At 42.3% G+C, this 22,712-nt stretch overlaps 1 protein-coding gene across 1 annotated transcript in view; it reads right to left on the bottom strand.

Annotated features, from left to right (window-relative positions):
- Positions 1–1,115: 1,115 nt before the first annotated feature.
- Positions 1,116–22,712, bottom strand: part of mtor (mechanistic target of rapamycin kinase) — a 76,144-nt gene continuing 54,547 nt past the window's right edge. Inside the window, exons 33-58 of the mRNA XM_086214152.1 lie at positions 22,615–22,692; positions 21,985–22,092; positions 18,948–19,073; positions 17,875–18,003; positions 15,830–15,945; positions 13,721–13,838; positions 13,026–13,223; positions 12,523–12,623; positions 12,232–12,328; positions 11,941–12,039; positions 11,715–11,837; positions 11,294–11,476; positions 10,157–10,291; positions 8,880–9,054; positions 7,704–7,839; positions 7,401–7,548; positions 5,409–5,531; positions 5,051–5,133; positions 4,898–4,970; positions 4,737–4,811; positions 4,088–4,223; positions 3,361–3,426; positions 3,181–3,261; positions 2,607–2,687; positions 2,202–2,307; positions 1,116–1,653 (exon numbers count right to left, since the gene is read on the bottom strand). Coding sequence (XP_086070278.1) covers positions 1,638–1,653; positions 2,202–2,307; positions 2,607–2,687; positions 3,181–3,261; positions 3,361–3,426; positions 4,088–4,223; positions 4,737–4,811; positions 4,898–4,970; positions 5,051–5,133; positions 5,409–5,531; positions 7,401–7,548; positions 7,704–7,839; positions 8,880–9,054; positions 10,157–10,291; positions 11,294–11,476; positions 11,715–11,837; positions 11,941–12,039; positions 12,232–12,328; positions 12,523–12,623; positions 13,026–13,223; positions 13,721–13,838; positions 15,830–15,945; positions 17,875–18,003; positions 18,948–19,073; positions 21,985–22,092; positions 22,615–22,692 — 2,910 coding nt within the window. The 3' untranslated portion in view covers positions 1,116–1,637. The remainder of the gene's footprint in view (positions 1,654–2,201; positions 2,308–2,606; positions 2,688–3,180; positions 3,262–3,360; positions 3,427–4,087; positions 4,224–4,736; positions 4,812–4,897; positions 4,971–5,050; positions 5,134–5,408; positions 5,532–7,400; positions 7,549–7,703; positions 7,840–8,879; positions 9,055–10,156; positions 10,292–11,293; positions 11,477–11,714; positions 11,838–11,940; positions 12,040–12,231; positions 12,329–12,522; positions 12,624–13,025; positions 13,224–13,720; positions 13,839–15,829; positions 15,946–17,874; positions 18,004–18,947; positions 19,074–21,984; positions 22,093–22,614; positions 22,693–22,712) is intronic.

Genomic DNA, 22,712 nt, shown 5'->3' with positions numbered 1-22,712 from the left:
GACGCTAACAAGCTCCAGCTGCACCGGGGGAGTGTGAATGTGTTGCTGTATTCCCTCAGTCCTCACACGCGAGGCCTGAAAGCTTCACGTGACAACTTTAAAGGCTGATGGAGCGTGACCTACTCCATCCTCAGCCTCCACCGCCGCGCTTTTCAACCTTTCGTCATTTAGGCGCATTGTCTCCCGATGAGTATCATTTGTCACCATCGACTTGCTCCCGTTCAGACACCGACGCTGTTTTTCTGCAGCCCTTGCTCATTTCCACAGTTGGTAAACAGCTAAATCCCTCTCTTAATCAATGGAGCCTATTTAACTTGAGCTATCGACTTGCTCGCCATACGTGAGAGGCTGAAGAAATACAAACCAATGAGACGAGTGAGAAGGAACACAGATTGTGGATTTGGGTTATGCAAAAGTCACACTCCCAGTGATGAGCTTTTTGGTGAAAGGAGGGAAGAGAGTGACAAAGTGGTGGCAAATGGTGGGGTGGGGGGGGCGACAAGGGAAAACAGAGGAGGAATCAATCGATATGAACAGATAATCACCAGGGCTCTGTCCCGATGTGTAAAGAGTGTGACATTGCAGAGGTGGGCAAGGCTGAGAAGAGATCAATGGGCTGCTTTTTGTTGACCTGTAATCCGTAACTATCTATAAGTAATTAACCTTCAGAGGAGAATGCAGGGAAGACAGAAAGAGAGAAATGAGAGAGGGAATAACAATGAGTACAAATAATAACAGACGAGCTGGTATTGATAGCGCAAGAAAACCAAATTAATAGCTGTCTTCACAGTTACCTCTGCTATTTCTCCCAGAGGGTAATTATTGAGTAGTTGTAGTTAAAAACAAGATCTCATCTCATTTCAAGAGTAAATGTTCAGAAGTGTTGGTTTTAGAGGAGAACCGTGTCTGGTTTCATAATCTCTGGCCTGAGGAATGCATCCTCTCCTGAAATAGACAACGGAGGATCTTATTAGGAGTCAGAGTGCCCTCTGTGGGTTCTAGAAGAAAAACAAAAGGCTGCACAAGAACAGGTTTTTACCTTCTGGTACTCAAATGCAGTATCTGGTCTGTAGCAGCCACACGGACACAAGGAGAAGAACTCAGTTGTCCTTAGTGGTGTCTGTACAGGGTTTAATGGCACACAAATACCCGTACAGCGCTTCATTAGGACCTCAAATCAAATGTCATTCATACCGTGTCATGAGGGACATTTAGAGAATGTTTAGTCAAAGGCAAAGCTTGTTACTGTCACAGTAATACACAATGATAGCACAGACTAAGAACCTAAGAGGCATACAGCGTGTGCGGTAAGAAAAGTTGCAATATGGCCGCCGTAGAAAGCTGCTAGCAATGGTGTTAAAAGAGAGGGGAGTCATTTGAAACAATGACTAGATTTGGAATTAAATTAGGATTATCAGGTAAAAACAGAGCTCTTTTAACATGCCAATGAAAAAATTGGATTATTCTATAACAACAACAACAACAACAACAAAAAAGAAAAATTCCCAATGGCTCTACTCTGTGGAAAAAAACAACAACACAAAAACTTTTTTCCCCCCAGAGAATACTTGAAAACGTGTGTCTTCTTGGTTTGAGAAAGAATGTCGGGTGCAACCTTGGCTGTGGAGGACGGTCCTTCACCAAAACGGACACCTAAAGACAGAGAAATAAAGATATTTGAAGACGTGTTGCCGGTCTGGTTTCGCTACACCTACGTGGTAATGGAGCAGGGTCTTCACACGGGTTACCATAAATCACCGTATGAACAACAAACAAACACTTTACACTGCGTCTACAGGTACGGGTACTTTAATGGAATGCTTTGCAAGATAGGTAATAGCTTGAAATAGGATTACTTTAGAACTTAGACATTATTCGGTCTAAAAGTTCTAAAATCAGAAACGACAGAGGAGCTCAACAAAATAAATTAAAAGACAGATAAATGACATAAGATGAAATGTTTCAGACGTCATGAATCAGCATTTGAGATTTGTTGAAGGATTATTAAGGCTTTATATTTAGAACACTGAATTGAGGACATTCTGAGGTCTATTTGCAGACCAGCAGACACTCCGTAGAAGGTGACTTGGCTATGCAACTTGTCAGTGACTTTGTCAGTGTGACGACAGGACGCTCTTTATCGCTGGTGTAAACATGAAAACGGAAAATGTCAATCACAAACGGCGACCGGCGGTACTGACCATCCGATGTAGCACTGGCACAGGTTCTCATGGGACGTGGCTTGTTTTATCAGCAGCTCCACTTGTGTTGGCACATCCAGAGTCTCGTCGTGAGAAAAGTCTCGCCCTGGGAGCAACAAACTCACGTCAGAAAAGGTAGAATTTCTCTCCGTTTTGAAGATTTTTAATAGCTTCTTGTTGAAGATAAGGCACGACCTCTCCTCTACAGGGAAATGTCCTGGGTGGGTAGAATGATGTGGGACCACATTGCTTTGTACTGTACTTAGTCTGTGCAAATGTGTTTTTATACCAACCACAGTACCGCTCACATGGGAACAGTGAAGTGGCCTAGGATATCTTCACAAGCTATGAAAGGATAAAAAATCCAAAATGGTTGCTACTTCTGTCAAATATTGGTTTTCTTACCTGTTAGTTTGTCCCGAACTCTGTTGATAATCTGAATAGCCTTCTTATTGAGGGCTTCAGGTTGGACCAAGCCGTCTCCAACTGAAAGAAACATGCTGGTGTAAACAAATTTGCAACTAAAATCACAAATTCAGTTTTCTTCCCAGGGGCAACATGGCTCAGAGGTAGTGTGGCCGTCTAGCGACCGAAGGGTCGCTGGTTCGATCCTCACTTCTCCTGGTGACCATGTCAAAGTATCCTTGAGCAAGAGCCCCTAATTGCTCCTGATGGACCTGCGACAGACGCAACCCGTTCAGGGTGAACCCCGCCTCTCGCCCAGTGTCAGCTGGGATAGGCTGCAGCCCCCCCCCTTAACGGATAGGCGGTATAGAAAATGAATGAAATCTCTCCCCACTGATTCTCTTGGCAGCTTGAAGGAAATGAAAGTGGACTGAAGCACTGCCTCAAAATAGCCTAGCAGATGCACCAATCATTTCTGACAGTGAGAGCTCTGGTCATGGCTGTTGTGAAGAGGAAGAACTGAAGAGTTGGAAACAAACAATCAATGAAATGAGAGAAAGGACAAGAGACTCACTGAAAGAGTGAATAGATTCAGGCACGGTGGTCCCTGGTTTCTTGTGTGTGGTCTCTCCCAGGTCTATCCCCTCAAGAGCTTCTGCAGAGGTAAAATGTACAATCACAGACTGGAACATTTGGCTGAACCCTCCAGGAGAAAAGTGGAGGTATTTATGGCTGCAGTTGTTGGTCCACCCACCCACTGACTGTCCGGCGGTGTAGGAGTCCGTCCGGGTGCGTGAGCGCTTGGTGCCTTTGGTGTTCGCTGGAGAACATAAAGATGAAGACTGTCAGTTTCCTTTCAATTTACAACGCTTGTTCTATTTTTTCCTTTTTTTTTTTTGTATACAGCAAGTATTCTTTTAGTGATTTCAAATAAAGCAGGATTGAATTTGTTTTTTTGTTTTTTCTTCTGGGTTTTATGTCACAATGCATATTAAGTTATGATTCATTATGCAAAAAGAAAACATTCACTGCATTTACATTACATATGATCCTCCGGTTAACATTCACGGTTCAGAAAATGGTCGCAGTGATGCAAAGAGAAGAAATAAAGGGGTAGAAAATACAAATGAACCCCGCAGGTCAGAAAGCTCCAGAGCTACATTCAACGCTTGTGTCAGGAGTTTGATCATTAATTCACCTTAATTCAGCCAACCACATTTGGGTGTCAACACTAATTCATTGTAACACATCACTCATGTAACAGTTTAGGTTCGCTTGCTAATTAGTTCCTTAGCTGCACCACATTAAATCCCGTTCAAGCAAATGTCACACCTTCGATGATGCGTCATGTTCATCCTGCAAACAACCATCAAAATATACTACAAACATGTTGGCATCAGACTTTAACCCTCAGGTCAGCGTCTCCTGGGAGACCACACAGATGTTCCCTACATGCCAACAGGCTGACAGTGTTTGCTTACTATCCATGAGCCTCCAGTTGAGCAGCGGGTCATAGACGAAGGCCTCCAGCACAGCCATCACGCTGTCCCTGTGCTCCCTCAGGACCTCCATCACCGTGTGGCATGTGATCCGGTAGTTACCGTCCAAACCTGTCACCTGCAACACAATCAGTCACGCACTCAAGCGATGTAAGCAAACCCTCGAATAATAACTTCAATGTCACAGTCGAAGAGAGGTCAGTCAGTTTGGGCGTGAAGAGTAGCTTTTGATCTGGGGGTTTTAGTTTTGGTAACGTTGTCCCCCTTTTGTTTCAAGAGTTGAAACAACAGCAAACAACAGCTCTAAAAGCTAAAATATTTTGAACTGGTAATTTAGGGGACTTAAACCTTCTGAAATATCTTTGATGCTTTATATTTTCTTGTCTAATTCTTCTTTCAGTGAGTCACAGCGATTTAATAACATGCTTGGAGAAAGATTAATGGCACTTTAACTAAAATACCACCGACACAGGGAAAGCTGCTCAGACAGGATTGAGAATTTGTAGTGTTTAAGGTGGAAGCCTTTAATACTTATTACTCCAAGTCTTTTGATTCAAAACTGTCTTTGACTTTTCAGGTTATGCAAACGGCCGTCATTATGGTGGCTCATGGCCGGTGAAGACGCCCTTACCTCCATGGCGTTGGTCAGCATCCTTGTCAGTCTGAACGGGATCTTCTCAGGGAACTTTTCTCGAGTCATGGCGACCTGTTGGGAGGTTTGAATCAAGGTTCATCTCAGATAAATCTTAAGAGTGTTATCTGGAGATTATATATGACAAAGTTTCCTCTCACCTCAAAACAATCTCCAAAGTCAATGTGGAGGATTTTGCCGCTTAACCGATCCAACATCAAGTTGGAAGGATGTCTGGAGAACACAAATACTTATGTGGTGGGTTGCTATTAACAAAGCTAACTGCGTGACGTGTGTTGGGCTGAGGAGCTCACCTGTCACCCAGTCCGAGGATGTAGCCAACCATTGACATCACAGCCAGGGAGCGAGTGTAATTGGTCCTCCTGTCAAACCACACCTGGAGGAACAACAACATCTGGATCAGGAAAGCTGTTACCATTTAGAACAGAGGAATATCAGGCACACGAGGAACAAACAGTCCTAAAAATAGATTCAACTTAAAAGGTCTGTTTGGTGATGAGTCAGTGGTTTGAAAGTAGGACACACAACCTGAGAGCAGATTATTCATACGTCTGTAACGGAGCACTCCTGACATTTCACCACTGAAACGTGAGAGTGGATGTTGAGAAGATCACCCACACCTCACTCATCCTCTTCAGCTCAACGTCTCACCTCTGAGCTGGGGCTCTTTAGCCACAAGAGCTTGGCCAGGTCGTCCCCGGCTGTGTTGTTGACAGCGTGCTCGAACACCTCCACCTTCTCCATCAGCGTCAGGTGGTCGTAGTCTGGTGCCATCTGAAATGATTCCCAACGCACACGTTCAAGCTTAGCAAACACTTATTTTAGGTGCCTTATGAGACTTTTAAGACCGGCCACTCATGAATCATTTTGAGTTTCACATCATAAATGGAAATTTGCACCATTAATGTTTCACTTTATGTATTCCTGTGAAGAGCTCATTTAGGGTGTTAAACTCTTATTTTGGGCCTTTGATAGGATTCAATTTCCTCCACCGTGGTGAATGACGGTGTTCAAATGTCATCACTTAGTTCACGGCTGTATTCAAAGACCTGAGTGCTGCTGAGCAATGAAAATACGGTTAAATTACTACCCGCATTTGTTCATACTGGTCCACCTTTTACTTTGTTGGCTGCACTTAGCCCTCGTTAGCCTGCAGCTGCTACTGTTTGATGTGCAATTTGAAGGTTCATGCATTATTGAATGTATATTATGGGCTGACTATTACTGAATGTTTGCAGTCCATGTTTGTACATGTTCTACTCAAATCAAAAGGGAAAATCACTGCTTCATTCTGGGTGCTCAGTTAATGTTATTACAACTGTTTCAGGGCCTGGAAAAATTAGCGCATGAGGTTAGCAGAACTCATTCTCTTAAAGGGGTTAATTCATCTAAGAGAAACCACTTTACTAGGTGTTGGGATTCAGATGCAGGAGGCCATTTTTACCCTGCAGGAGTGTACTGCCTTCCCTGCACACTTTAGGTAGAAATGAAAATACTCTAATTAACAAAGAAAAAAAAGACAAAATACTGTCATCTATAACTGTCTCACATTCTCATCTCCTTCATACTGCATCTGTAATTGATTAGAGGCCTGACAGATTGCAGGCTCAACTTAATATCTTGGCATTTTGGAGGCTTAAACTCTGTCATTAATAAGTTGAGCGCCAGCAGTAAATTGAAAAATCAAAACCAAATCAAAAGTCGCTTCACTTTGTTTTCAAATGAGGATGAAATAAAACCCTGGAGCTCCATAGTTCAGCTCTGACATCATCACTTTGCTGACTTTGCAACACTTTACTGATGAAACTAGTCAGCTAATTTAATGACATCTTTAGATGACCTAAACTGAGCATCTTCATTTTTAGCCATTGGCTGATCACTGTTGCACTGTGATTAAAGGACAAGTAAAAAAAAAAAAGAGGAGCAGAGACGTCTTAGTTGTCCACTCGCAGTCTGACAAGGATGTTATTTTTCATCACGTCATCCACTCAGTCGTGTCATGGTCTGTGGACCAGTAAGACCTGAACATTCAGGCCTGCTCTTGATCGAGGCTGACGGCCGGTAGCGAGAACTTGTTTCACTTAAATCTGCGGGCAGCAAATGCCACAGTCTTATGACAGATACTGATATGTGGATGGTTGAAATACACAACACAGGGATAACCAAAGGTGCGGCATTTCCTTAATGAAAAGGAAGAAGGTGCATGTTTCTCTCGTGACACTAATGTCGGCTGTTATCTGTTCAAATTTAGAAATGAAGCCCGGTAACAGTAATGCAGTTTGTTTGCTAGCGTTAGCTTGAACACAGCCAAGTCAGTGCTGTAAAAATATCTCAGTGCTGAGAGGACTCTAATTCTACATTTATTTGCCAAAATTGAAAATCACATCACCCAAAAGACTAAAGGATGGATGTCAGGACGGTGTAAAAAAATAAAATTGTAATATTAAGAAAAAAGCTGTGGAGGTTGTGTATGCAAACACTCGCCAAATTTCACTTTGAGCCACCATTGGTTCTCTCATACACACGAGGAAAGAAAAGGGTTGGGGGGGTGCTGAGATGATTGCTAAAGCAAACAGCCCTGTGATGGTTGTCAGCCATCTAGGTGTCGGGGGGACATGCTGATGGGTGAAAACGTTTCCTTACCCTGAGCATGATGCGATGTTCAATATTAAGCAGAATCTTTTTCTTCTCTCTGTAGTCTCTAATCAGGGCATGCAGGGTATCACAGTGGGGCACCCAGCCAATCAGGCCCGAGTTGGTGGACAGGGGGATTACAGCGTAGCGCTGTATGCTGAGGAATGAAACACACAGGCAAGACAAACACAAATATTGCTTGCAATTCATGTTTAATTCTGCTTTTCAACATGTATTCAAGTGTGTGCTCAAGTCCTTGCTCTTGTGTGCGCGTTAGCATGAGCATGAGCATGAGCGTGGTTGTGCATCTACCTCAGGTTCTTGCGCAAGGACGCGGGGTCGTTTGCCAGCAGTGTGTTGACCAGACCAAACAGCTGCATGACTCTCTCATCCTGCCGCAGGTCCTCGTGGCCCTTCAACAGGAACATGAACTCATGGCCATTACTGCCTGCAGAGGGAGCCACAACACATGACTTTAGCAGTACTTTTCTAGTTTTCGGCTGCATTACCTTTGATTTACCCTGAAGTTTTGTCTGGTGAGTTTATGCAGAAAATGAACCTCAACACGCCCGATTGAGACCTGATATTCCCTCGCTTTGCAGTCTTGTCACATCCCCATGAATGGAGTTATATGAAATCCCCAGTGACACAAGCAGGACTTTATATTTATATGGTCTCTCCCAGTCTGGTCCAGTTGACAATCCCAGTTAGCAGTACAGTATGTGGACTATCGCCAGAGTCTCTCACAGTAAATTGAGGTGACCTGTCAGGGGTGTGACATGTCTTAATCTGAAAGTCTCGCTCCAGAGGTCAGTTGATATATTACCTTTCATCTTTCAAAGAGCATGTTGTATATCACTGATGGGACAAATCAGACTAAGGCATCACATTGTCCAGTGGAAAGTGTGAGGTAAAGGGAACAGTTAGTGATTGATAGTCGAAAGATTTGGCTTCAAGACAAGGTGACTTTATAGTGCTGTGCCATTTTAGAAACATTTCAGTGATGTATTTCATATCAAATAGCAGCATGGAGGGGATAAAGTGTCAGTTTTATTTATCCCTGCATTCAAATTAACGGCAATGAGCGGCGTTAGGAGGGTTCCTGACAAAATGATTTGTAGCGGCATGCTGCATCTCTCGAAACTGAAAAACACACGACTTTTATGGTGCACAGCTCGCTGACCATCGGGGTTTAAAAAAAGTCATTTTTATGTGGTGGTTGGGACTCATTTTGGTTTCGGTGGTTTGATCTTGATTTGGACTTGGGTGTGTTCGCCACAAACAGAGCTTCACTGTAACATCTCAAGTCAAAATAAATCATAGCCTGGCGCTGTTTATTATCATTATACTGTTGTATTCATATCAAATTTTCTAGAATGTTAGGGCCCGCGCCTGCTGAAAGCATAGACTACAAATATTCTTTCATCTACTCTCCTAATATAATGAGTTCAGAGCCATAAGGCCAAGGCAATTTTCTGCTAATCTTACCCATGATGGTGAGTTTGCGTGGGCGCTGCTTGGAGGTGATGACCTGCAGCGAGGGGGCGATGGACTGAATTCGAATGATAGGTTGGTTGGGGTCGTAAGTGCCTGGTACAGCCAGCTCCAAGTCTCGACACATGAGCAGCTTTGGAGACACATACTGCAGCTCCAGGGAGGTCAGCTGTGTGGGAAGTTGATGAGCAAGAAGTGACAATTAGTTTCTATTTTGTTTTATTAAAAAAAGAACAGTTGCACTGACAAAAAAAAAAAAAAAGAACTGTTTTTGCCTGAAGATATATGCAGAGTGTTCTGACACATCTTTCCAAATTAATGTCTTATTCGGCAATAGGTTGTTTATACACACTGAAATAGTTCACACGCAAGGTGTAGATCAATAGACATCTCTGCTTGTCTGCGTCTGAGCTTCAAACAGCATCCCAACCCTGTGCTGCAGACTATTTAAAGGCTTTCACAGTAAATTCTGAATGCTGATGTAAGGTAATTTCATCACAGCTTCAACCTGCCTCTGCTGTTTGGATGCACCCTGGAGTGGGTTTATTTCTATGTTAATGCCCAGTGGGGGAATATTTGCAATGCTCTCAACATGCTGTGTATCTCATGAAGCTTATTGTAATGTCACAGCAGGGAGAATCCCCAGAGCTGCACTGTGCCACAATGTCAAATAGTATTACCGTCTCCATTCAATATGTGCAGGGTGTGCTGCTGACAGAACTGTATTTGATGTCATTCCTCAACAACATGATGATAGCTGCAAGGAATGACATCCATCAGTTGCATTTCGTCCTCGCTCCACAAGCAAAAAGACCTGGTGTTAGTAAACTTTCTGTCATCTGCTAGTGATGGTGTATCAGATGGACTGGGGGAGAATGGATTACAGAATATGGCAAAAGGCCTGTGTGTGTGAGCTCGAAAGAGTATGCATACAAGAGTACATTCAGAGCATTCTGACAACATGAGTGGGTATGTTATCATATGTTCTTTGGTAATCTAATAAGGATTTCAGAGCTTGTGGGAAAGTTTGAATAAAGAAAAATTAAAGTCAGCTCTTAGCCGTGCCTAAGGCTTAAGGATAACAACAACAAAAAATTACAATTTGCTCAAACTAGTGTTGCAACATGCTGCATCTTCTGTGTTTTAGTTGTATTTTTCACCAAATTCCCCAGATGAATATTGACCTGTGCACTTATACACCTTGTATCTATGTGCATGTGCAGCCCAGTGGTCCTTGGAAGGTGTTATGTTTCCAGTGTAGTGTTGCTCACCTGTGGCAACTGTTTTGAAATGCGTCTGAACACATGGTAGTAGAGGTCCCAGGCCTGGGTCAAGTCTTTCACGTTTCCAGAACGCATGTACTTCCTGCACCAGTCCTGCGCCTCCATCAAGTCCCGACCGTAAGCCTGTAGCATGAAGGAAGATGAATAAGCTTAGTCACTGGGAAATCCCTCATTTCATGTAATGAACATGTCAAAGTTGATCATGTTCCAACAAGGCTAATCTAGGACTGCGGCTCTTTAATAATGCATGCTTGCAGGCTGAATAGAACCATCTGTTTCTGTCCTACTGGTATGATGTATACTTTCATGGTTCATTGTTTGATATGGTGATGAAATATATGCAGTTGCCTTCATAAAGGAGGCAACTACTCCTGTTTTTGTCTCTCTTACTGCTGCTGTTGCTGTTCTACATGACGGATTCTCACCACAGGGACACAAAGGTTTCAATCAATCAATCAGTCAATCAATGTTTTCAGTGCTGTTTACTTGGCTGGCTGTTAGTGGGATGACGCAAAAACTATTGAAACAGATTTTCTCGAAACTTGCTGAGAGGATGAGGCACGAGCCAAGGACGAATCCACTAAAAATGTTTTGATGTGATCAACAGAAAAGACTACCGCCAAAGTTAAAACTAAAAGCAAAAATATACAGTCCCTACCCATTTACGTTTCTAAACTAAACCACTTTTCCAGGAGTGCATTTGTATTTGACTTACCACTGAAAGTCTACAATAGCGACAAAAAGCCACAGCTTTTAAATGTTTGTGCACCACAAGAGAACTTTAATACAAAATTGACTCAAAGTCGGTGTAAAGGCTTCAGTTTGTGGCACTGCACTAAGCCAGTGAAGCCAAAACTTGGAGGGCCAAGTCTGAAACATAATAGTGGGCTTGGAGCCAAAGCAAACACAAACACAAAAACACAACACACAAACACAAAAACACACACACAAACACAAAAACACACACACACACACACACACACACACACACACACACACACACACACAGGTGTTCAAATAGAGAACTCATTAAAATAGTCATTAGCAATTTGGCTACTAAAAAATGTATGCATAGCTTATGAAATATTAAACTTACATCCTGTACACATTATACGTGTCACCCACCTGATTAAAAGAGGTCTCTTTAAGGGTCTGCGGTCCCCTCTCCATCATAGCATGTAACGGCTCCAGCACTGCAAACATGCCCTTGACGTTCCGCTCACCAAAGTAAAGACGTGAAGCCTCCTCAAGGCCCTCGTGCCACATCTCATGCCACAAGATGGCAACTCGAATAAGCTCCTCACTCACCTGGGCCAGAACAGATGATGAAAAGGTCAGATGGTTCTTGGATATTTCCCCTCAAAGCTCAGTTAAAAAACAGCAGATATCTGCCTGTTACTGCTTATCAAGGCTAGAAAAAAGCTTCAACATTAAACCTCCGTAACAGACAACAAGGAGCAGCTGAGTGAATATCCTCAACGACCTGTTTCACTCTTTGAAGGACACAATGAAACTGATTTGACACAATCGGATTAAATTTCTTTACCATGATGGCCTGCTGAACCAATGTATTGCAGTGTTCACACATGTTCTTCAGGATTTTGTTAGCAGCGTTGTGACGGGCGGTGGTGGTGGACTTTGAGGCCACAGTCAGGGGGTAGATCAAAGCCTGGAGGTGAGCAGTCCAACTATTAGTCACTGGTACTTTAAATTACCACAGCAGATGTGCTTGATTTGATATTGTGAGGTAAAATCAGTAGTTGTATACTCACTTGGGGATGATACCGTCCGATGTCTGTTAGCAGCTGGTGGATGAGGCGGCCCACAAGTGCACGGGGGGTGTCGATTCGAGCTATGAGCTGAGGGATCACCTGCACAAGCAAAAAGAAAATGGAATAATGACTCAGTAAACAGTATTTACATGCATAATATTTAATATACTGTAATATGCACTGTTTAATATTAATACAACACAAGCTAGCTCAGGCAATGCATATTTTACAGCTGTGCTGTATGGATTTCATGTCTCTTCTATCCTGAAAAACGTCGCAAGCACGTTTTACCTGCAGCCATGTGTCTATTTGAATGGTCTTGATGCCCTCCACCAGAGCCTCATTCACCTCAGGCCAGTGGCCGTAGTCAAACCACAGAGTCAGAACCCTTAACAGCACAAACAGAAGAAAAAAGTGTAAACTGCATCATTATTTTTGCCAAAGCGATGACCATGACTACAGCAACCACTAGAGGTCCTTCTGTCTCCACATACCAAGTCCGTGGGGAGTCCACGAGTACACCTGCTGTTTATTATTGTCTTTGTCCACTTGCCTAATGTGTGTTACAGTCATATCACTCACCTGAGAGTGTCCTGAAGGTTATTGCCTCTGGACAGGGAAATGGAGCGGAAAAAACCTTGAACAGCAGGAACTGTGTACAGCAGCAATGTCTTTGAGAGGTCCTGGGGAGGGACAGCACACAGCAGATGATTTGTTTACGCATGAAAATTAAAATCTACACTGAGTAACCAGACAACAAAAAGTCTTAGCCAAAAGAGCATTACTTTAACAATATCCTGTCGGCCTGAAGTCATTTCTAAATAAGTTCTCCAAAATGTGTCTGTTTTCAAGATGCAGCAATTAGAACATTTTTCTCAAATCTTAAAATGATGCTTTCTGAGAAGTTTTGTTGCTCTGGTCAGCAGCTTCACTGTGTGCCAGAGACGTGACCAGCTGAAATACTGTGAAGGTCATGCAGACAAAGTACTTATGATGCACAAGTAAAACTGTATAATATCTTTGGAATGACTGATGAGGGTTTGTGTGAAGGAGATTTACTTTTTGAGTGCTTATGTAACGCTCACCTCATTTACTTTTTTCTGGCCTGGAGACGGCACAGGACTGTGGTCGGTGCTGTCAGCCTCACTGTCGCTGTTGCTGGCTTCGCTGTTAGCGCTAGCCCCGCTAGCATGTCGCAGCTTCTTCTTCTCATCTCGTCCCTGGTTCTGGTGTTTGTAGTGCAGAACCGCCTCAAAATTCATCACCGCCCAGGCATGCCAGGCCTGCCGAAAGATGGCACAGACTGAATGAAACCAAGTCTCTGAGCACTAGTTACTGGAAATAACTTCCATGTTTGCTCATGATGTAATTTTCCAGTTTAGCAAGGGACAAATGTCTCCCGTGGGGATGTCTTTTTTATTTTTGTGATCCAAACATGTGTGTGATGTCTGCTGAGTTATGCAACCAGCCTAGTTGAGTGGGTGAGTCTGATTCAGACATCCCTGTAACCTACAGCACAGGCATGGACATGAAGATCACTGCACACCAAATGTAACCATCTAGCGATCGGAATAAATGAGCCGTACACAGTCAAGATGTGCAGCAAATGTTATGAATTGTTTTGTCGTAAGGCAATCAAAAGAGATTTTAAGGGCTTTCCTGGTGATATATCATAGTCAGGGCAACCGTCTGCTGACACAGCTGGGATTTTACTGCAGCCACAGAGGTCAAAACTAAAACTAAAAAACAAAAAGTTCAGAGTTGAAGGGGAGGAGCTGACCTTGTACCAGTTGCGGTCATGCTCAGTGGAATGGCTGTAATACTGCAGAACTTTGGGGATGGTGCTCTCGTTGATGCCCTGCAGACTGAGCTGCCATTCCCCCAACTTCAGGAAACACCTACAAACAAATGGAAACACAAAAAGACTAAGGGTCACATTTCTTCTGATTGTACATGAACAAATGCTCTTTACGTTACAATTTCAGAGAAGACCTAGACATCCTGGTGTAGCATCAATTATCCACTTCATAAAACCACCCAAACTTTCTTGGGAACCATAAAGGTCACAGACATGACTTTGTTGTGACCAGTTTAATGACTTCATGTCTACATTGGTGGCAAAATGGAAACCAATGGACTGTTGGGACAAGTCGCAAAGTAACATCATCATGAGTTTATTACTATGCTTATGTTGTCATTGCTTCTAAAGAGTTGAGTTCACTTCACCCAAGGACAGTGAATTAAAAATGAGTTAATGATACACACATTGGAAATCATGCAGGCATTTGTCAAACGAATCACTGCTCAAAAGAGCATTACATTTCCTTGCTGAAAGCTTCTGGGATTCCAACCAGAGATTTTTAATTATCTACACCACTTTTCCTTTAATGCAACCTGACAGGGAGCTCAGTGGTGAGCCGGAGGGAGATTCAGCAGCATCCATCACCCCAAAAAAACACACAGGCTTACAGGCAAACCCGTTATGCTGCCGTGTTCGGCGGCAACAGGATGAATAATTCACATACATACAACTGCACAAAACGAGGCAACAGGCAAAAACAATTTATCAACAGTCCGAAAAACTATTTGCAGAACACCTCCAACGAATTGTCTTTAAGGATTACGTAATATCATCAGAGTGATTTTCCATGTGAGTTACAGTTTGGCTTCGGTGCTTCTATGGCTTCCTCAAACTGCAGCAAAACGGTAACAGGTTGAACATTTTGGGAATGAAGCAGGAGGAGGATGGGGTGTTCAGGGATGTCAGAACAACATGTTTATTTTGACAGGAGACGCCAAGGTTACAGACCTTAAGTAAAATAGCAGAGAAATTACACAGGATTCTTTAGGGAGAAGGAGAGTGGAGACGTCCATGTGACTGCGTGGATGTCAGTGTCTGACTGAGTCATCCAGGTGTGCTCCATACCTTGCAGCCGACCTGTTTTCACAAAAGTGTGTCAGCACGTCTGGGGCAAAGCCGTCCCCACTGACATTATACAGGTGTTCTCACTGACATGCATTCCTAAGACAGCCAGTGTCACTGTCGGGAACATCCAGCGCCCCCCACCCCCAAATAGCCCATTTGTCTGTTGTCATGATTCTCTGTTGTCATGTTTGATTAACATGATGAGAGGGTGCACATGGATGGTGTTAGTGTGTAAACGGGACAGTTGGAAGTACTTCTCTTACTTAAAAGAGCTGCCTGTGTAAATATTCTGATTAGTCCAAAGATCGTGCAAAAATTCTACAGCATCAAAAAAACCAAAAGATACTTCCTGGAATGTCATGATATCAAATTCCCGCTGATGTATTGAACGACAGATTGAAACACACTCAGTCATATCTGCAGGCACGATGACATCATGTTTGGTTTGTGACAAGTAGCTGCGCTGGACTGAGCGCCCAAAGGAATCGTTTTATTGTGAAATCTGAGGTGAGACTCAAAAGAACCTGGCCAGCCATGAAAAAGACCATGGCACACCAGTGGACTTGTAACAGGTGTTGTGCCAAGATGGGTCACGCAAATGGAAAAGGACAGGATGCACTGTTCATAACCTGGTGTGTTTACATCACAAAAACTGAAAGAAAATACATGAGGCTGCTTTTTCCTTGCTTTTGTGTTGGAATGGCTACAACCTGCAAACTTACACAAGTAATTCCTGGGTGAGAAAACGAGACTGAGGTTGACACTTAACCAACGGCAATAAAGTAAAGACTGTGAAAGAATGTTTGATTTTCACTTGAATGGCAACTATCATGGATGAACTATGTGATGGATTTGCATTTTTGGTTTCTTGAACTAACCCCACACATGCTTCCTGCCTGACTCATAAACAGCCTCTCCCATCCCTTGTTAATGGAACGGTGTGCCTCCACCAAAGGGACCAACCTGGCCATCAGTTTGTGGAGCTCCTGCTTGTGCTGTTGGTCCTCGGCTGCGATGGCGTGCTGGGCCTGCTGCTGCATCCCTTGCACAAAGTGCTGCATGTGCTGGAAGGCATCATTCTGAGGAGGCACAAAACAAATACCAATGGCTGGTTAAGATTTGTTCTAATGAGAAAAATACATTTGTTTGTTCTTTAGAACAAACTGACATCATTTCTATTGTTCTTTTTAACATCACTCTCAATCAAATCTAATCATTTAATCTGTCATGCATGTGAAATTAAAATGCACGTTTGTGTTCAGAAAGGATTATTTTGGCAGAGTCTGACTGCATTTTCTCTGACACATAACAAATGTTGACCAGAGTTGCCAGACATTTATCAGCCTGTCTTGCTTGATTATTCTATCTGTTGTCAACATCCTGCTGCTTCCACAGAGCTGACTGTCCAGTCTGATGCAGGGCAGCCAAACAGCCTCCTGTTACTTTCATATTCCTGTTGCTGGACATGCCACTGGCCCATTGTGGATATCCTGCAACTGCATCTTGCCAGGTGCTGTTGTCATGGTTACACTGTTGTTGTTACATGAACTTGAATTTAAGTTCAGACTGTGATGGAGTGGTCAGATGGGAACAAGGAGGCCACGTGCACTACACAGCCTGCAGCTTCCTCCGGCTGGAGAGCAAATGGTGGAGGGATCTAATGAGAATATTAGAACCAAACAGCAAGACTTGGTTTCTTTATTTTCTTTTTCAAGTGAACTTCTATCAAATGCTGACCACATTAAACTTTTTTCTTTTTCTTTTTGTTGCCGAAATCACCTACCAAAGACTTCGACTAGAATAAGAATAAGTCTGGCTTTCATTTGTAACAGACTGTTTCTGGTCACTCATCAAACCTGACGGTCCGCTGATGTTACCCTATTGTTACCAAACACCAGATACAGACGGTGGATCATTTACAGCTGTGTGTGTGTGTGTGTGTGTGTGTGTGTGTGTGTGTGTGTGTGTGTGCGTGCGTGCACGCACTGGTGAGTATTGCAACTACCAAACCAGCAGCAAAGCTTGTGTTAACACTTACCTAACGCCCCCTAATGAGACCTGTATTCTGGTTCCACAAACACTTTTCAGCACCTGGCAATAAATGAGTGTGTTTGTGTGTGCTGGAGGGTGTGTATTCCCTGCGTGATTCACAGCATATGAATGGACGCATGACAAATGGTGTAGTAAGGAGAATAGTATGTTGCGCTGGTAACATGTCATGTCAAACAAAGTAAAATGTTGAGTCACTACTGCTCACAGTAGGATGTCTGATGCTGCCCTGTGCTATGTGTTGGGTGCTTAGCAACAGGAGGAACAAATATAACATTTGCTGGTAGCCTACAAAACAAGCTCACCTCATTCATGCTTGCCAACTTGCGATGTCACACCAATTCCAATTTTACAAAGCCAGCTTTAAAATGGTTGGAGTCATTATGGACTTAATAGCTAGCTAACAGGCTTGTTTAAAAGGAGCAATGATGTTCCATCTCACCCCCTGGCTTACCTGCATACGCACCTGCATATGCAACACTTCAGTACTCATTATTATTCATCACTTCAACTCTTCATTAGTTTAATTTCTATTCTCTTATTCATTTGAGTATATTTTTTTAAATACATTTCTCTTTTTTAACAGTATGTAAAGCTGAAGATTGATTTTGGTGGTGAAAGATGTTGCTTAAATTATACTTATTTACTACTTTATAATCATTTTGTCCAAATGCTCACGGTTATTAAAAGCCAAACTACTGAAATTTGACACTACAGTTAAGCTCAATCTCCACTCCATAAACTGATACAGTACAGTACAGTCAACATGTAAACAACATCACTTCTCTTTTACAGATGTAGTTTATGTGCCTCTGGCTTTGTAGACATTTCAAATTGAAATTGTTGTCTGCTGAGCTGAACGTAGCCAACAGCTTCAGTGTTTTGCCCCACTGTGTATGTCTTGGTAGGATGATCGATAGCAACAACTATCATCTTGCCACAAAGTTGTTTGTGCTTACATTACGGGTGCTCTTCCACATGTATTTCATATAAGCGTAGGTGACATGTGGGTGGGCTGTAGGCAGCGGGTGATCAAGTTGCTTGGGGTCAACACCCAGAAGGAGGACCAGGGTTTTATGGGCCAAAGCCTGGAGAAAGAAGAGCACAGGGAAAGGGTGTCAGGAAGTCTTTAGGTCATGTACCTTAATTCATATAAGAGGATAAGACATAAATAATTGAAGAGAAAAGATACAACATAGAATAAAGTAAGTATACACATTCAGACTGTCCTACTTCTTGCCACAGCTGCCTCTGGCTAAGCACTTTTTTTTTTAGTTAAATTAGAACTGAATGTACACCAGTCTGTGTGGGAGGTTAAAGTCGCGTGTAGATGCCTACAATATGTAGATTCAGTCTGCAATCCTAAGCAATTCATAAACACAATAACATTTAGGTAAAAGTTGGAGATCTTTTTCTTCTTATTTAATTATGTGACTTCTGGTCCTTTAGAGTCTGATGAAGGCTTCTGTGGTACTTTCATCAGCAACAAAACGGGTTAAAATGAAGCTGAAGTTCATGGCTTTGGTTCATAGTTGCACTTAACTCTGTAAAAAGCTTGACTTCCCTTTTCCGTTTCACTAGTTTGATTAAGCCAAATGTAATATTTTCTACAGATGGGTCGCACATTTAACACTGTGCAGATGAGACAGCAGAGAATCGATTTTCTATCAAATTATTCAGATTGCATAAGCTTTGGTCAGTGGAGAAAAGGGAATGTCAGTGAAAATGTGCACTCAGCAGTACCTGATGCTTTCAGAGTTTACTCTTAAGGGGGAAGGGGAAGGGTGAAACTAGCATGCAATGCAACTGCATCTTTTTATACTGCTGTGAGAGGTGGGCAGTCTAAAACAGAGGAGCCGTGTAGTTGACATTCAACTATGAATGCGCTTGGGGAGGGTACGTCATGTATTTGTGCTTTAACACGCAATTACTTGATTTGTATACACATTCTGGATCCCGTTGTGCCTTTGCTAATGAAAGAACCACCTAGTTGGATGTAAACGATGCGCGTGTTTTCATCACATATACTGACCAAGCGTCCACTCTTGCCGCAAAGGCTGGCGTATTTCAGCCAGGTCCTCATGTCCTCGTGAGGGCTGATCACCAGCGATCTGACCATCAGGATCCTTTGCCAGTCCTCAACGATACGCTGGCAACCCTGAGTGAGAAGCACACAACAACAACTGATGTATTACTCACTCTTTTGTGACTCCCATCAAAGAGAGGCGCCTACTTGTTACATTTAAGAGAATGAACACATGACAGAGCTGCATGGTTAAAACCCTGGGGGCCACTATTACTACCAGTGGTCCCTGCCTTCAACGCCCTACACACGTGAGTACGAGTTCACGTGCCAGAGAAACACTGCACACGAGTCTGTGTGTGTATATTTGCAAAGACCATAAGTGGACAACCTCTATTAAGTATTCTCTGAATGATATACATGAAACAACAAACGCTTAAAGTACAGGGAGTTGGATGCAACATGATCATAATTACAAATACTGCCAGAAGTTGTAACACGGTAAAAAGCACAAGCCTTCCTTGTGTCTGAAACAGACATTCAGTCACTGAATGGTTAAAGTCCTTTTCCATGGAGTGCTGACCTTTTCTTGTCCAAGCTTTTTTTTTTTTTTTTTTTTTTTTTTTACTGTACTCCTCAGATGGTGTCTGGAAAAAGCTTCGAGTAAGCTGTTGAAAGGTACGCTTAGAAATAACACCTATGTTTCTGAAATAGGCTTAACATGATGGGCGCTGAATCTAATAGCTATGTTCAGTAATTACAGTCACCGCTACACGGTTTATTCTGGGTTTAGCTCCAAAAGACATAAATCTGCACAGAAGATGTTGTAAAGTCCCAATTTATACAGTTTACCCAACATGATTGAAGGAGACAATTGGACAACTGTGAGCATGCCCGAAAGAAAAAAAAAAAATCAGAAGATGTATGCCACATTAAGCGCACCATTTAAAGTTTAATTTGAGGGGTGGGCAGTGGATGTTTCAGAGGATATATTACCAGTAAATGGTTTGCATTGCTTCACGTTTGGCCCCTTATGACAGCATAAACTGGGTTTTGATTCAGTGTTATTTTGGATTAAGAAATAATGTTTCACACGCACATTTTTAGAAGAAAATGAGAACCCAGAAACAGTACCGACTGTCTGTCACAAGCACAAGAGTTCAATCTGATACATTTACAGTAGGCAGATGGCCGAGTGTGTCTCCATACACACTTTACTGTATCTCTAACCCTTTGATGAGACTGGTAGAGGGAATAAAAAAAGTGCAGAGTGGGATGGGGACTCCTTGACAGATGTGGGAGGTCATTCTCAAATAAATCATTATTGAAAGAGGAAACCTGCCGGGGTCCTGCAGCTCTGGTGCTGCGTTAAAGGCCCCCCGTCTGTTTGCTCAGGATGACCCCTTTGGATCCCAAAGTGAGCGTCATCTTTTACGACTGGAAAAAGTTAAGCTGATCAAGAGTATCTGCATTTTATTGCAGATGGATTTTAGTGTGTCTGGAACTGTTTTCATTCGACTGCCAAGTCCATTTTTGAGAAACCAATGAAATGCCACAAGGACATTATCGGATGTCATTCTCACAGAGGGAAAGAAAACTTTAGATGAAAACAAAGAGTAGATTACTTTTAACCTTTGACATGTTCTTGCTGTCCATGGACAACAAATCTTTATCAGGAGAGAACAGGATGACTTATATGCCACATTATAAAACAGCAACGTTTAAACCTTCGTGCAACACTTGCAGTTTGCTTAAATTTGAATGAAATGATTTTCTGACTGATTGCTTGTTCCACATGATGGAGAGTCACTCATTTCTGAAAGTCAAATATTCACATCCACATTCATGCCTGTCATCTGTCAGTATAAAACAGCGATATCTCAAATTAATTTTCTCATTTTGGTTTTCAGAAATAAATACATCATCTTTTCTGCTTTTTTGATGCAGTAAATTGAAAAGGGAATACTTCTAAATAAACGGTAACATATTGCTTTTTGAATGTTGACCACATTTGTGCGTCTGGTTTATTTCCAACATCATCTCCTCCACTGTGACCTCTTGCACTTTGGACATAATTTGCCTTCAGCGCTGTATTCAACCTCATGTACAACAAATAAAGTTTGGAGCCTTGTGGGCAGGAACGCACAGTCTTCAGACGAACACAATCTTGCTGAGCAGCAGTCAAGGTGGAGAAGATTCTATTAAATGCGGATCAAATCTCCAGAGCGGAGACGCAAGAAAGCCAACAGGGGTCAAATGTAAGCAGTAGTAAAAATAGTGCATTAAACTGAGCGGCTTGGCGAGGTCAGGGGTGGTACTTCACACATCAAAGACTCATCAGTCTGCGGCCTGAATTGAGTTTTTCCTTTAACATGCAAATACAAGGCAGGAGCCTCTGAAAATATGCATATTTGATTCAGCTGTTTAAAAAAAAAAAAGAAAAAAAAAAAAGGCCAACGTGGAAAAGAAGGATACTTTCCCAACCGCTTGTGGCTTTGTGGTTGCTCCATATGTCCTTCGGTCTCATTTAACTGCTTATAACTCACTATTGATAATGAAAATTTTCGTGATCCTGATCATTTACAGGAAGCCTATCAGTTTGGGTTACATGCAATGAGTTTGACTTTTTAACTGACGTGTAGATAACGTGTGTGTGTGTGTGTGTGTGTGTGTGTGTGTGTGTGCTTGAGATGCCAAATTTAACACCATCTCCATAATCGTAATATGTAATATAAATTTTGAAGTTGTAGCTGAGATGAGCTTAAGCATAAACTCATGAGCTTGGGGCATAAAGACAATTAAAGGAAGACATTTTTTGCTTATAATTAGTAAAAGAATGGGCCATTAACAAGTTAAAATTTGTAATGTCACTGAAATTCAGGTTTTATATATATATATATATATATATATATATATATATATATAAGATATATGTTATATTAAAGTAAAATCAGATACTGTGACTAAATATATTTTGGACAACTTCTTTATTTCCATCCTAGTTTCAAATTGGCAAACAGCAAACACATAAAAATAGTGAGGTTACCTGCAGCCTCTCCCACCACGTCTCCCTGATGATGTCCCTCCTCTCTGGCACCAACTTGTATTGGATCACCTCCTCAAGCTCTGACAGCATTTGGCAGGACACCATGGCCTAGTGGCAAAACAAACACATAAACATAATCCACACATTCAAGATTTATACTCTTACATTGTAATATAAAAGGGTCATTAAAGCTCCCCCTTGAAAATGATTGTGTTGAATCTAGTGATCTACACACGCATCTGCAAATAGATGTACAGTGTCTGCTATCAATCCTGGCGGTGAGCAGCTACAGCCTAGACATCTAAATCAAGAAAAATAGAATGGCTTACGTGATAATGTTACCTGGCGTGTGTTAGGAGAATACCACCGCCGTCAGGCTTCAACAACCCATTTTGAAATGCTGTCTAGAGAATTTCATATTTATAGATAGTAAAATGATTGCAGTGGAGAAATAGTCCTCCGCTGTGTAATCATTAATCCTTTTGACTTCTAAAGAACGTAGATCAGAGACTCTAATCCGTCTTCTAAACACAAGGGGGAAAAAAAAAAAATCAGCGTTGACGGACAACAGGTGTGGAACATTTCGGTTATCTCCTGAAAAAAAAAAAAAAGAAATACAAAAACGCTTACCCCGTAGGCCCGGCTGTAGCTCTCTCCTGCCATGGCTGTCAGCTCAGCATCCAGAAGGTCTCTGGCTTTGTCAATACACTACAAAATAAATAAATAAA

The sequence above is a fragment of the Aulostomus chinensis genome, chromosome 9 (genome assembly GCF_037954235.1).
Source record: "Aulostomus chinensis isolate RoL2024-O1b breed Wild chromosome 9, RoL_Achi_v1.0, whole genome shotgun sequence".
NCBI classification, from domain to species: domain Eukaryota; kingdom Metazoa; phylum Chordata; class Actinopteri; order Syngnathiformes; family Aulostomidae; genus Aulostomus; species Aulostomus chinensis.
This window is presented reverse-complemented; position numbering and strand designations above follow the sequence as displayed.